The sequence below is a fragment of the Brienomyrus brachyistius genome, chromosome 4 (genome assembly GCF_023856365.1).
Source record: "Brienomyrus brachyistius isolate T26 chromosome 4, BBRACH_0.4, whole genome shotgun sequence".
Lineage (NCBI taxonomy): Eukaryota > Metazoa > Chordata > Actinopteri > Osteoglossiformes > Mormyridae > Brienomyrus > Brienomyrus brachyistius.
In genome coordinates, this window is record NC_064536.1 from 1,308,191 (window position 1) to 1,322,905 (window position 14,715).

At 50.5% G+C, this 14,715-nt stretch overlaps 1 protein-coding gene and 1 long non-coding RNA gene across 20 annotated transcripts in view; one reads left to right on the forward strand and one right to left on the reverse strand.

Moving 5' to 3' along the window:
- Nucleotides 1-5,934: 5,934 nt before the first annotated feature.
- Nucleotides 5,935-14,715, reverse strand: part of LOC125740452 (trichohyalin-like) — a 65,237-nt gene continuing 56,456 nt past the window's right edge. For 6 of the 19 annotated variants that reach the window (XM_049011597.1, XM_049011594.1, XM_049011598.1 and 3 more), the window contains exons 3-6: nucleotides 14,330-14,572; nucleotides 9,268-9,504; nucleotides 8,541-8,669; nucleotides 5,935-8,259 (exon numbers count right to left, since the gene is read on the reverse strand). In XM_049011597.1, coding sequence (XP_048867554.1) covers nucleotides 6,890-8,259; nucleotides 8,541-8,669; nucleotides 9,268-9,504; nucleotides 14,330-14,572 — 1,979 coding nt within the window. In that variant the 3' untranslated portion in view covers nucleotides 5,935-6,889. The remainder of the gene's footprint in view (nucleotides 8,260-8,540; nucleotides 8,670-9,267; nucleotides 9,505-14,329; nucleotides 14,573-14,715) is intronic. The other 13 variants (XM_049011593.1, XM_049011595.1, XM_049011591.1 and 10 more) reach the window with 9 other exon arrangements.
- LOC125740525 (uncharacterized) overlaps nucleotides 9,898-14,715 on the forward strand; it is a 30,908-nt gene continuing 26,090 nt past the window's right edge. The window contains exon 1 of the long non-coding RNA XR_007397641.1: nucleotides 9,898-9,978. This is a non-coding gene — a long non-coding RNA (uncharacterized LOC125740525). The remainder of the gene's footprint in view (nucleotides 9,979-14,715) is intronic.

Consider the following 14,715-nt stretch of genomic DNA (forward strand, 5'->3'; position numbering starts at 1 on the left):
CGAGGCGTTCCCAGGCCAGCCGGGAGACATAGTCTCTCCAGCGTGTCCCGGGTCTTCCCCGGGGTCTCCTCCCAGTGGGACATGCCCGGAACACCTCCCCAGGGAGGCGTCCCGGAGGCATCCGAATCAGATGCCCGAGCCACCTCATCTGGCTCCTCTCGATGCGGAGGAGCAGCGGCTCTACTCTGAGTCCCTCCCAAATGACTGAACTCCTCACCCTATCTCTAAGGGAGAGCCCAGCCACCCTGCGGAGTAAACTCATTTCGGCCGCTTGCACCCACGATCTCGTTCTTTCGGTCACTACCCATAGCTCAGACCGCATGACTGCTAACGCCGCACCGATCCGCCTGTTGACCTCCCGTTCCATCGTTCCCCCACTCGTGAACAAGATCCCGAGATAATTAAACTCCTCCACTTGGGGGAGGACCCCATCCCCAACCACACTGCTCCTCCAGAATCCGAGGTTCGACAATCCGGCGGACCCTCCTCTCCAGGACCCCTGAATAGACCTTACCAGGGAGGCTGAGGAGTGTGATCCCCCTATAGTTGGAGCACACCCTCCGGTCCCCTTTCTTAAAGAGTTGGACCACCACCCCGGTCTGCCAGTCCAGAGGCACTGCCCCCGATGTCCACGTGATGCCGCAGATGTGTGTCAGCCAGGACAGCCCCACAGCATCCAGAGCCTTGAGGAACTCCGGGCGAATCTCATCCACCCCCGGGGCCCGGCCACCGAGGAGCTTTTTGACCACCTCAGTGACCTCCGCCCCAGAAATAAGCGAGTCCACCCCCAAGTCCCCACACTCTGCTTCCATATCGGAAGGCGTGTCGGTGGGATTGAGGAGTTCTTCGAAGTATTCCTTCCACCGACCCAAAACGTCCCGAGCTGAGGTCAGCAGCGCACCATTCCCACCATAAATAGTGTTGATGCTGCACCGCTTTCCCGCCCGGAGCCGCCGGATGGTGGACCAGGATCTCCTCGAAGCCGTCCAGAAGTCGTTCTCCATGGCCTCGCCAAACTCTTAACACACCCAAGTTTTTGCCTCAGCAACCGCCAAAGCCGCATCCCACTTGGCCTGCCGGTAGCTGTCAGCTGCATCTGGAGTCCCACAGGCCAAAAAGGCCCGATAGGACTCCTTCTTCAGCTTGACGGCATCCCCTACCACCGCTGTCCACCAGCGGGTTCGGGGATTGCCGCCGCGACAGGCACCGACCACCTTACGGCCGCAGCTCCGGTCAGCCGCCTCCACAATGGAGGCACGGAACATGGCCCATTCGGTCTCAATGTCCCTCGCCTCCCCCGGGATATGGGAGAAGTTCTGCCGGAGGTAGGAGTTGAAACTCTCCCTGACAGGGGGTTCTGCCAGACGTTCCCAGCAGACCCTCACTATACGCTTGGGCCTGCCAGTCCTGGCCGACTTCCTCCCTCACCAGCAGAGCCAACCCACCACCAGGTGATGATCAGTTGACAGCTCCGCCCCTCTCTTCACCCGAGTGTCCAAGACATGTGGCCGCAAGTTTGACGACACGACTACAAAGTCGATCATCGAACTGCGGCCTAGGGTGTCCTGGTGCCAAGTGCACATATGGACACCCTTATGCCTGAACATGGTGTTCATTATGGACAATCCGTGACGAGCACAGAACACGGAGCAGACACCTTATCGTGGTGGAGAGGTTTGCGTGTTCCAGTGATCTCAGGAGCTATGTTGTCTGGGGCTTTATGCGCCTGGTAGGGTCACCAAAGGCAAACAGGTCCTGGGTGAGGAACCAGATGAAGTGCGGCTCAGAAAAAGCCCTATGGAGAAAACAAGTTTGGAACCACAGTTTCCTTTGCCCGGACCCGGGTCACTGGCCCCCCCCCCCCCGGAGCCAGGCCTGGGGGTGGGGCTCGATGGCGAGCGCCTAGTGGCCGGGCCTACACCCATGGGGCCTGGTCGGGCACAGCCCGAACAAGGCACGTGGGTCCCCCTTCCAATGGGCTCACCACCCATGGGAGGGGCCATAGGGGTCGGGTGCAATGTGATCTGGGCGGCGGCCAAAGGCAGGGACCTTGGCGGTCCGATCCTCGGCTACAGAAGCTAGCTCTAGGGACATGGAATATCACCTCTCTGATGGGGAAGGAGCCTGAGCTGGTGCGCGAGGTTGTGAAGTTTCGGCTAGATATAGTCGGACTCACCTCGACGCACGGCTTGGGCTCTGGAACCAGTCTCCTTGAGGGGGGTTGGACCCTTTTCCACTCTGGAGTTGCCCGCGGGGAGAAGCGCCGAGCGGGCGTGGGCATACTTATTGCCCCCAGACTGGGTGCCTGTACATTGGGGTTTACCGCAGTAGACGAGAGGGTAGCCTCCCTTCGCCTTCGGGTGGGGGGACAGGTTCTGACTGTTGTTTGCGCTTATGTGCCAAACTGCAGTTCAGAATACCCACCCTTTTTGGAGTCCTTGGAAGGGGTGTTGGAGAGCACTCCTCCTGGGGACTCTCTTGTTCTGCTGGGGGACTTCAATGCTCCTGTGGGGAACGACAGTGAGACCTGGAGGGGCATGATTGGGAGGAACGCCCCCCCCCGATCTGAACCCGAGCGGTGTTTTGTTGTGTGTTTCAAATATTACACCAATTTAAAGAAAGTTATGGGTAAAGTGGCATCAGTCTAGTTATAAATACCAAAAGACTGCCACAAACAGACCTCCAAAAGCCCGGCAACTAGATGGCCAGCCATTGATTCAGGTGTCGGATTCTTGGTAATTCTATTCCTGAACTTTAAACCATAAAACCTAGGACCTCAGTGTAAAGCCTCAGAGAAGAGAGAAGAGAGGAGAAGAGAAGAGCAGCCCCGTAAGAAGCCCTCCGGAGAACGCCATCAAGAAATCGCCAGACCACCGCGAAGCGCAGTAAAGAAGCCCGTCCTGAAGCCTGCCGGTGAAGGCCTGCTACCCAACAGAGAACTGCAACCCCACCTTTCACCTTACAGCTTCACAAGGAGAGAAAATCAAAGGGGCTCCACTCCAACAACCACTCCAAACGTCGCACCTTCTTGAGTACTACCATTCCCTCAGCTCATCACCTCTGCAACCTACTGCCAAGATCCCCTCCACTCTGCAACCAAGGGCACTTTTCCACTGCACAAAGTATGGTACTTTCGGTACGGTACTTTTGGTACTTTCGCACCAGTGCTAGTGTTTATGCCAGTGGGAAACCGACACAAAAGAAGTACCATACTTTTGGTACTTTATGGAAGTACTCATAGTCCCGAAAGTACGGTACCTGGTGCGGTGGAAAAGCACCCCAAGTAAACCAACTTCCTTTCATTCTAACAACCTAAGCAGTTCTGTTAACCTGCTTTATGACTTTAGGGTGGTGTTTCCACAAACTGTGCTTGCTTTGCAGAACAGTATTTCCCTGTTAAGATTTCCCATTTAAATCTGGTCATTGCATTTCCATAATTACATTTTTTCTGCTTCTATTCCGTTATTTGGTGTTTGTTGTATATGTTGAGTGTAATGTCTATCTTATATTAGTTGTAGTGTTAGCTAGGAATAAATACATGTCATTTACACAACTTCAGCCTCCATTCATTGTGTGCTCACAATAGCCCCTGCCTCTGTGCAATCCGGCTACAAGCTCTGAAACCTCAAACTCACCCGAAATATCGCGAGACCCTCTCTCATTGGCCGTAAGGGGAGCGTCGCTACCGATCGTTTACATTACCTGGTGATGCAGCTTGCTGGACGAGTCTTGTAACCCAGGTTACTAAACAATACTGGTAATTAGTGAATCCCATGTAAATCACACAGTAACAGACTCACGGGGATTCCACAGTTGAATTTGGAGGAACTAACCACTTGACATAACAATTAGTTAATAATCATAATCCATCCATCCATCCATTTTCCAAACCACTTATCCTACTGGGTCACAGTGGGTACGGAGCCTATCCCGGAAGCAATGGGCACTAGGCAGGGAACAACCCAGGATGGGGGGCCAGCCCATCGCAGGGCACACTCACACACCATTCACTCATGCATGCACTCCTATGGGCAATTCAGCAACTCCAATTAGCCTCAGCATGTTTTTCGACTGTGGGGGGAAACCAGAGTACCCGGAGGAAACCCCACGACAACATGGTGAGAACATGCAAACTCCGCACACGTGACCCAGGCGGAGACTCGAACCCAAGTCCCAGAGGTGTGAGGCAACAGTGCTAACCACTGCACCACCATGCCGCCCCTTGACTTTAACATTCAAGTTACAATTCTTAACAAAACTTGTTTTAAGTTGTAAATCTTCCATCACAATCCAAAGTTTAATGTAAATGAACCATAAATAAGGGCAAGCTATGTAATAATTCCTACAGTATATTGCACACACTTATTGGCTGCAGGAGAATTGCTGAAGTACAAATCATGAATAAATCACTGCTATTTAACTTGTGTAATTCATTACTTGTTCCTTCAGAAGTTCACAAAGGCTTACAGCAGTGTTTCCCAACCCAGTCCTTGGGGAACCCCAGACAGTCCACGTTTTTGTTTTCTCTCAGCTCCCATCACACCTGTACCGGGTATTCTAATGACAACAGATACTTTATTGATCCCCATGGTGAGATTGTCTTTACACCTCCCTCAACTTTCTCTTTGCAGAGTAAGCTGTCTGCAAAGGGCAGTCACTTGTTGGGGCACCAGAGAATCTGCAGGTCAAGGGCCCACAGACGTGCTGAGGCTGGGTTTGAACCGGCAACTTTGTGATTACAAGCACATGCTGCGCCCATTCAGTGTTACTGATTGGCTGGGAACTGGGAGGGAGTAAAAACATGGACTGTCCAGGGTTCCCCGAGGACTGGGTTGGGAAACACTGGCTTACAGAATTAACAGAAATAGTAGCAAATAAGTAACTACTAGAGATAAAACATGCATTATGATTCATTAATGATGTATTAACATGAGATCAGTTTGTAACAAAGACTTTTTTAGTTAATTGATTCATAAGTAATAGGACAACGCTATATGATTTGTGCCTCGTCAAGTAAAGTGTTACCTTCAATTGATTACACTGAGTGTGCTGGAAATAAAACTAACCATGATATCAGTACAATTAGAGCCTCAGTTGTTTGTGATCTGTTGTATTACTCAAGTCACCCAGTTACAATGATATCAGCTAAATACAGTGATTTGCATGTTAACAAAACACTGGTATGCCTTTATGTTATCCTATTGTCATTTTCATCTGACTGCCTCCGTCTGCCCCGTCATGTTCCTGTTTGGCCAGCAGATGTCGCTGCTGGCAATCTTATGTCCTCTTGCTCGCGTTCATCCCAGCTGTTTCTCATTCCTCGCAAGTAATCAAAATTTTGTGATGGTACATACCTGCGCATTTTGAAATACTTGTTATCTGTGTATACATGTTCCTGCCCTCATCTGCTTTCCTAACTTGGTCATTATCGTGGGTCGCAGGGTTTATGTCTGTTTGGGGGCTATACCAGCAAGAATAAAACACCCTTTTGTGAAAAGAAATGTTAATGCTTAGATCGTCACTCCTGTTTGTGTACATGTGTTTGCATCGCATGTTCACATAAAATAAATACTGACAGTAATATGTGAATTCAATTAAATATTGGATGACAACTAGACATATAGCAGCATTCTCTGTGATGCAAGTTTGCTTAAACGTAAAGCCTGTTCAGGATTCTGCTAGGTCACATGGCACTGGAGTTACAAACGGTTCAGTAAACCATCACTGCACTTATTGTATACACACACAGATATATTGATATAACTGATCATGTTGATGGTGGAGAAGTTCTGCAGTTAAAATGATCTTAATCTTAAAATTCTGAACTGTCTATGCTCTGTTTTGTACACACTGCTGTGCATTTCACAGCCCCAAGCTTGACCATAGTTACAAGAAAAAATCTCTGTGCAAAAATCTCTGGAGGCCAAAGGAAACTGTGTTTAAAGCTGTTTATCTTGGCAGTAAAGGTATATTTGTTCAGAAAAAAAAAATTATACAGATATTCCATAATACAATAAAAGCATAAGAAATCCTTGTGTTCTCCAAAATGTTACGGAAAGCTTATTGGATGGCTAATATAACACATGCCTTGGTTTCCTAACCTCTTCTTGAAGAAACCCAGCAATGGACACACGTCTTTCTTCACCCCTACCTTACTTAGTTAACGTAATTAGTTAAATGCCTTCATGAGATATTGATTAGGCATGGTATGGTATGGTATGGTATGGTATGGTATGGTATGGTATGGTACATGGGCATACTGGATGGTTACTACAAACACTGGGGCGACTTTCAAAGAGGTTTTGAAATGGCCAAGCTGACGTACACATATAGACAAAAAACATATAAAACAATTTATACATAAACTAAAACCATTCATTTGCTGTATCTTGTTCGTTTAGTACTCAACAAACATTATCTTTTTTCGTAACACAGTTTGTTGGAATGATGCTGCCATCTGATGGATTATGATAGATTTTTTTTCACCTGAGACAGAAGAAAAAGAAGAACTATATAAAAAAGACACAGAGAAACACAGGAGGAAGATCTGCTCTGTTCACACCCTCAGCTGGAGGCAGAGTTCAGACCCACAGCCCTGTGGGGTGGGGCTCCATGCTAACCGCTAAGCCACCATGCTACAGGACATCCTAATAACTCTATTTTACACCATTAAAGAAATATTAATGCATATATAGTTTTATCATGATACTGCGGCCATTAAATCCATTGACTGCTGGAATGACTAATCCCTGCTACTTATCCCTGCTATTGGCTGCTAGCTCAGAATACGCCCTCAGCCCAGGAGCCTGATTGCTCTCCTCAGCCCCCAGTCAACCAGGAAAAAGGTAAAAAAGACCATATTGGATAGAACAAAGCAGACCAGGATCATTTATGGTGTGAAAGAACCACAAATATGATTCAGCACAAAAAGGAAACCAAACAGCAGTGGCACTATGACCAGCTTCCTCAGGATCCAGTGAATCTCTCCATGACCTTTCTTCTCTCCTGGGGATCCCTGTGAGCTGCTCTCCACCTTCCTCTTCATCCTCTCCATCTCTTTGTTCATCTCTATCTCTAACTTCTGCATCTCTTCATTCTTCTCCCTCTGCACTCTCTCTATCTCTCTGCTACACGTTTCCTTTATAACAGCTATTTCATGGTTCTTTTCCTCAGTCTGTCTCTCAAAATCATTGTTCTTGGTTTTTATTGTGGACTGTAATCTGCTAAACATTTCAGGTAGCAGTATTTCCATCACATCTCTTTCTGCTTCATACTGAGCCTCATGGTCCTCTCTGATCTCTTCAATCTCCTGTCTGTGTTTCTCCTCCTGCTCACTTTTTTCTTTCTCTGCTTCCTGCTTCAGTCTTTTAACCTTGTTTTGCGTAACATTCCTCAGCTCTACCTCTTTGTTCAGGTCTTCTTCAAGTTCTTTATTCTTTTCTTCATCCCTCTCTTCCTTCAGATGTTCCTCCAGTTTAACTATCTTCTCCTCCAGCACTACAATCTTTGCCTTCTGTTCCGGAATCACGGTCTCCCTCAGAGAGTCTTGCAGCTCCTTCTCAAACTTCTCCTTCACCTCCAGTTCTTCTCTCAGTTTCCTCTCAGCTCTTTCCCTCTGAAGCTTTTGTTCCACCTCTTGAATCTGAGACATCACGTCTTTCTGCATTTTACTGCTGTAGAAGCTCCATTGGTTTTCTTCAACCATCTTCGTTATGTTCTCCAGCAACCAGGAGATCTGATAACCTTCAGGCCTGTTACTGGTGTTGATGATATGATACCTGTTCCCACATCTGGTCATTTTTCTCTGGAGGTCTGGGCTGCTAGTATGCACAAAGCCTCCAGTGATGCTCTCTGTCAGTTCACTGGTGTGAGTCAGTAGGACAATGGTGTGTGGAAAGCAATCATCTCCAAGTATCTCCCTCATCTTCTCTAATATTGTTCCCTGCATCTCTCCATACTCGTGCATCTCTGTGACCAAGAGAAAAGCATGGGGCCCTGGAGCTGACAATTGCATGCAGTGTTTGACGTCCTGCCTCAGCTCAAACTGGGACACTGTAGAGCTAAACCAGTCTGGAGTATTCACCACCACCACCTGTCTCCCGGCAATAATCCTGATTTTCATCTCGCTGCTCATCTGGACCTGTGTCGGTGAGGGCGTCCCAGACACAAACACCTCTCTGCCCAGGATGGCATTTGCTATTAAGCTTTTCCCAGCTGTACTTCTCCCCAGAACCACCAGCCGGAGCTCAGGGACACTGGCTGCAACATGAACATGAAATGAGGAGGAGTCAAAGACCATAACTGGGTGGGGATTGGCCCACTCTTTTTTTGGGACAATGGGCCCCATACGCAGTCCTCAGACATATGTCGGATCTGAGTAAAACTTTTGTAGATAACGACATTAAAATTAAAGTTTAAATTCAATAAACGTCTTTTTGTAACTGAGGTGAAACATACAGTATAATGTTGTTTTATTAAGAATGCAGTCAAATTCTATTAACAGTAGTTGACTGTATGTAATCCAGAATATCTTTACTTACCAAATGAAACTAAAAAGTCCATGGTTTGACATCTTCTTAATTGGCTTTTCAGTGCCACCCCGATTTTACTCGGTCTCTCACTGTTCAGTTTCTTGGTCTCATTCTCCTCCTTTATCTGATGTTTAACCCCTAGAATGGTGCACCAGGAAAATACTTAATACTCAAAATTCAGTAAATGTGCAAATTCCGACCAGATAATTAACTAGCTAGACGTCTTCTGTCATGCACGGCCCATCCGCTCCTCGTGTGTGCCACGCCCCCTGATTACCCACGTGTACCTCCCTGATCGTCTCCAGCTTTGTCTGCTTACTTTGATTAGTCTCTGTGTATTTAAGTCCTGGTCTGACTCGTTTCCCGTGTCCGTCATTGATGTAAGTTAGCGTCCCATGTTTCCTGCACTCTGTCCTTTAATTAAACTCCCGTTTTGCCCCGTATTCGCCTGTTCGCCTTCTCCTTGCTCGCCTGCCCGCACGATCGCCGCTTACCTCCGCGACGGATCGTGAGATCTTCTCTGACAAACATATGCAGCCTAATGTCTGTTATCACCTATACTGAGAAAGCACAGAATTGTAATGATGTATACAGTGTATTCAGAAAGAATTCAGGCCTCTTCACCTTTTTCACATTTTGTTATGCTACAGCCATATGGTGACATTTTTTAAATCATTTTTAACCAATCTATGATTTTAATGTGTATAATTAGATTATGTAAGCAGAGTGGCTTTACTCTGTTTTCTCTTCTTCAGGTTCATGGTCTCCTTCTCTTTCTGGGTCGTGTCCCTCATTCTCTCCACCTCCTCCCTCTCTCTCTGGAGTTCATATCTCACTTGCTGAAGCCTCATTTCCTCTGTTTCTCTGGCTGCTCTCCACGCTTCCAGCTCCTGTCTCTCTTTCTCTCTTTCTTCCTTTAGATGCTGTAGCTCTTCACCGTGACTCTGAATCTCTCCACTGTCCTTTTCCGTCTCTTTTTCAGAAAGAAAACAGTTGATGGTGACAAAAAGAGAAGGTAAGTTGTGTATATAGAATTGTGCTGTATTTAATATTAACTAAATATTGCTTTATACAGGAACACCCTTATTTAAGGTGAGAGTAAGAGTGCATTGCCTGGGGGAGGGATTGCTTAGTTTCCAAAAATGATTTATAGATTTTCCAGCAGTGCTTTTTTACGACTCCAGACATATCAGCTAAAAGGTGGTATCATGACATAAGCAAATTAAACATACCACTAAAAGTAAAAAAACAAAGACAATAAATAGAATGAGGCAAAAATATGTCAAGTTCAAACAGCATTGTAACTTGAAAACTGTGTGCTCCATCATCATCAGGAGCAAGGATACAGAAGACCAGAAGGATTCAAGGTATGATTGGGGTGCTTGCAGGAGGTCTGTTTGTGTGTGTTTTTTAGATCTCCAATGAAAGAACCATTTTAGGGAAGGAGGTGTGGCCAGTATACAGGGCGCATCCTGTCCCTTCCCCCTTGGCTCTCTGTCATTGGTCACGCTACCTACAGGTGTGCCCAGTATACAGGGAGATTCCCATGCCTTCCTTCTTGTCTCTCTCTCATTGGTTACAATGCATGTAATTTATTTCTTTATGTTCAGACACTCAAGAATTTGTACACAAACTCGACCATTACGTCTTGTCCTGCCATTTCCTCTTAAAATAAGATGAAGATGCTTTATTGTCATTGCTTCTTTAATCTGAGCAGTTATTGAAATTCATGACATATGTGACATACTTCTGTTGTGTCTGTTATGTTGTGTCTTAAAATAATATTAGGGATGTGTGTTGCTGCTCCAATGATCCTTCCATGTGCCACACCGCCCTCGTTACCTCATGTGAATTCCTGATTGTATTCAGCTGTTTAGTGTTATTTCTGAGTAGTCCTGTATATTTAAGTCTGCGTTCAAGTCTGTTTCCCCAGTCCGGTCATTGACGTTGAATGTGAACCCTGCCTTGTTGATTCTGCCATTATAAACCCTGTTTCCTGGATTCCCATCTGCCCGATCCTGATTTCCCGCTCCCTGCTCGTTTGCCTGACACGCAGTCATAACAGTTGCCAGTTTTGTCTCATCAAACAGCTGGATACTAACAGATTGAAAGTCCCCTCACTGATATATTCCAGCATCACATTTTTGACCAAGTTCTGATTGTGCAGCAGGGTAGTGTTGTAGGGTAGTGCTGTAGGGTAATGCTGTAGGGTTGTGTCTTTTTTGCATTTGAAAATCTTACAGACTCCATAATGTAGTTCATACGTAGTGTACGGCTAAACACCATTTAACTGTACATATCTCTTGTCGCAGTGACCTGTGATGCCATGTGTATAGTTCTCCTGGGGTCATGAATTTATTTCAAAATAGCTTAAAATTACTTCAAAATCAACTTTGTGAAAAAATTACAAGTCGAATATGAACAAAATATGACAAATTAGTAATTAACTACTGTCACTGAACAAGTAAACAAATCATTACTTTAACTAAATAGGAGTAATTGAAAATAAACGAATGCAAGTTTATTTTGTTCAACACAGAAAAAAAACCAGTATGACATTGTTAAACAGTGCATGAGATGTTTATGCTCACAATCGCTACGGAGACCGCAAGCATGTTCTCTGGATGCTGTTATTACAAGGCATCAGTAGACAGTATCAAACGGCATATCGCTAGCCCAGGAACAGATAAAAATTCAGTATTGGCTACTGAATATGCATCACTAAAGGTGATCATAAAGGGAGGAGCATCAGTACCTTGGACTCTTTCAAAATATATATATATATATATATATGTCATGCCCTGCTCGTCGGCTCCTCATGTGTGCCACGCCCCCCTGCTTGCCAACGTGTGTTTCCCTGATTGTTTCCACCTATGTCCGATTACTGTGATCAGTCCTGTGTATTTAAGTCTGAGTCTTGCCTGTGATCGTTGTCCGTCATTACGTGATCTGTGCACATGGTGTTGGTTGTCCCTCGCCTCCCGTGTCTCCTTGTCTCGAATAAACCCCGATTACCCCGATCCTGCTCGTCAGCCTGGTTTTCTGAACCACCGCCCGCACGATCGCCTGTCCACCCGAACCTTCCCGTGACAGAATGACGGACCTACAAAAGACGAAGCGGTGGCAGAGGAGAGTCCCGCAGGAGACTATCAGACTCGGAGCCTGCTCGCTCTCCCGGATGTGGCCGTCTCCGGACGCGGAGAAGCCCATCCGGACTCCAGCCCGAGGACCGACCCCACGGGACCCGTACTCCGTGTGGAGGTACTGGCCCTCGAGTACGGACGAGGAAGAAGAGTCCTTCTATCCTTACCCGGAGCCGGAGTTCGTTTTCTCGCCGTCCGTTTTCACGGACGTTACGCAGCCTCCCGCCACCGCCAGGCGCCGGAGGAGGAGGAAGAGACCGGAGATCGCCGGTACGGAGGTGCTCCCTCCGTTACTGCCAGCGGACCCCGCTCCGATGCAGCCGCCGCCGCCCGCGGACTCAGCGCAGGTGCAGCCGCCACTGCCTGCGGTTCCCATGCCTGCGCAGCTCCCTCTTCCCGCTGCAGCTCCCGGGCAGGCGCCCCCACTGCAGCCGCCTGCTGCAGCTCCCGGGCAGGCGCCCCCTCTGCAGCCGCCTGCTGCAGCTCCCGGGCAGGCGCCCCCTCTGCAGCCGCCTGCTGCAGCTCCCGGGCAGGCGCCCCCTCTGCAGCCGCCTGCTGCAGCTCCCGGGCAGGCGCCCCCTCTGCAGCCGCCTGCTGCAGCTCCCGGGCAGGCGCCCCCACTGCAGCCAGCTCCTGTTCCTGACCGCGCTCCTGTTCCTGACCGCGCTCCTGTTCCTGACCGCGCTCCAGTTCCTGCAGAGGCGCCCCCTCTGCAGCCGCCTGCTGCAGCTCCCGGGCAGGCGCCCCCACTGCAGCCGCCTGCTGCAGCTCCCGGGCAGGCGCCCCCACTGCAGCCAGCTCCTGTTCCTGACCGCGCTCCTGTTCCTGACTGCGCTCCAGTTCCTGCAGAGGCGCCCCCTCTGCAGCCGCCTGCTGCAGCTCCCGGGCAGGCGCCCCCACTGCAGCCACCTGCTGCAGCTCCCGGGCAGGCGCCCCCACTGCAGCCAGCTCCTGTTCCTGACCGCGCTCCTGTTCCTGACCGCGCTCCTGTTCCTGACCGCGCTCCTGTTCCTGTCCCGGCGCTCCCTCCGCCTGCTGCAGCTCCCGGGCCGGCGCCCCCTCTGCAGCCGCCTGCTGCAGCTCCCGGGCCGGCGCCCCCACTGCAGCCAGCTCCTGTTCCTGATCGTGCTCCTGTTCCTGTCCAGGCGCCCCCTCTGCAGCCGCCTGCTGCAGCTCTCGGGCAGGCGCCCCCCCAGACTTCCACTCCTGTCCCTGACCGTGTTCCTGTCCCTGACCGCCCTGCAGCAGCTCCAGAGGCGCCCGCTCCTGTCCCTGGCCCCGCTCCTGTCCCTGGCCCCGCTCCTGTCCCTGGCCCTGCTCCTGTCCCTGGCCCTGATCCCTCGCCCCGGCAGCGTCGACCCCGACCTAGGGTCGGCCTGTCTGTGTCCCGCAGGGGAAGGGGACACAGACGCAGGGCTGGGGTCCCGCCCGCCCTGCCCCCTGGCTCGCCCTGCCTCGCCTGCGCTGGGGCTCGGTTGGCGCCTGCGGGTCCTGGCCCTCCGGGTCGGCTGTCGCCTGCGGGTCCCCCTCCGATGCCTCGTCGCCCTGCCTCGCTCCCCCCTCCGGTGCCTGGTCGGTCGCCTGGGGGTTCCCCGACGGCGGCTCCTCGGTCGCCTGCGGGGCCCCTACCTCCGGCCCTCCACCGGACGTCGCCGCCTGCTGCGGCTCCCCCCTCCTTCGGGCCTTCGCCCTGGCCCCTTCCAGCTCCCTCGTCCCCTTCCCTGGTGCTCCCTCCTGCTCCCTCCCTGGCCCCTCCGCGGGTCCCTCGCCCTGTCTCCTCGGCCCCTCCGAGGTCCCCTCCGGCTCCGGCCTCCCGGCCGCCTGCGGCCCCTCCGGCTGCCTCCCGTCGCCCGCTGGGGCTCCCACGGGCTCCCCTTGGTTCCCCCTCCTTCTCTCCCTTTCCTGCCCCTATCCCGCCTGTCTTTGTTCCGCCTCCCGCCTTTGTCCCGCCGTCCTCTGTTCCTGGTCCCTTTGTTCTGCCCCGCTCGGTTCCTGGTTTCCCGTCGTTCCCTCACGTCACTCCCGCTCCTTTTGTTCCGCCTGTTCCCTCTGTTCCGCCCTTTCTAGTCTGTCTCTCTGCGTTCCCTGCCCTTTGTCAAGTCCTGTCTTACGTCTTGTCCCTTGCCGTGTTCTGCGTCTCAGTTTTGTTTCCTGTGCTTCGGTGATTGTTCCGTTTGGTTCCAGGTCCGGGTTCCCGTGTTCCGTCTGTCGCCTCCTCCCTGGCGCGCCCGGTGAAGCGCGCCTTTGGGGGGGGGTTCTGTCATGCCCTGCTCGTCGGCTCCTCATGTGTGCCACGCCCCCCTGCTTGCCAACGTGTGTTTCCCTGATTGTTTCCACCTATGTCCGATTACTGTGATCAGTCCTGTGTATTTAAGTCTGAGTCTTGCCTGTGATCGTTGTCCGTCATTACGTGATCTGTGCACATGGTGTTGGTTGTCCCTCGCCTCCCGTGTCTCCTTGTCTCGAATAAACCCCGATTACCCCGATCCTGCTCGTCAGCCTGGTTTTCTGAACCACCGCCCGCACGATCGCCTGTCCACCCGAACCTTCCCGTGACATATATATATATACATTTTAATTTTAATCTTTTTTTTTGTTTTCTATGTAGAAGACAGGCTGGAAAAACATTGTTATTGGAAAGCAGAGTTAGCTTACCCAGCTCCTGAATGAGCTGAGGCTCGTGTTCCTTCAGAAGTTTGTAAAAAGCCTCTTTTGCAGGCGCTCCTCCAAGGTCCAGGTCTTGGTAGATGTTCTTCATGATGTTCTGACTGGCATCATTCAGCAGCATGGTGAACCTGGTATGCATCCTCATGTGTGGGAGCAGACCCCTCCCGATGGGGTCCACTGCCCTCACCCTCTCGATGAGCTCAGCCCGGTGCTGGTCCACAAAGCCAGCAGCTGGACAAGAAGCCCACAAGCGTGACCACGTTTGGCAGAAGCACGTTTCTCAGTGCCAAGCCATGGGTGTCATCACCTACTAAACTGTTATAAATGACAGTGCTATACAGTCCTGGTCAGGATAATTAGGCACTTCTCATTTG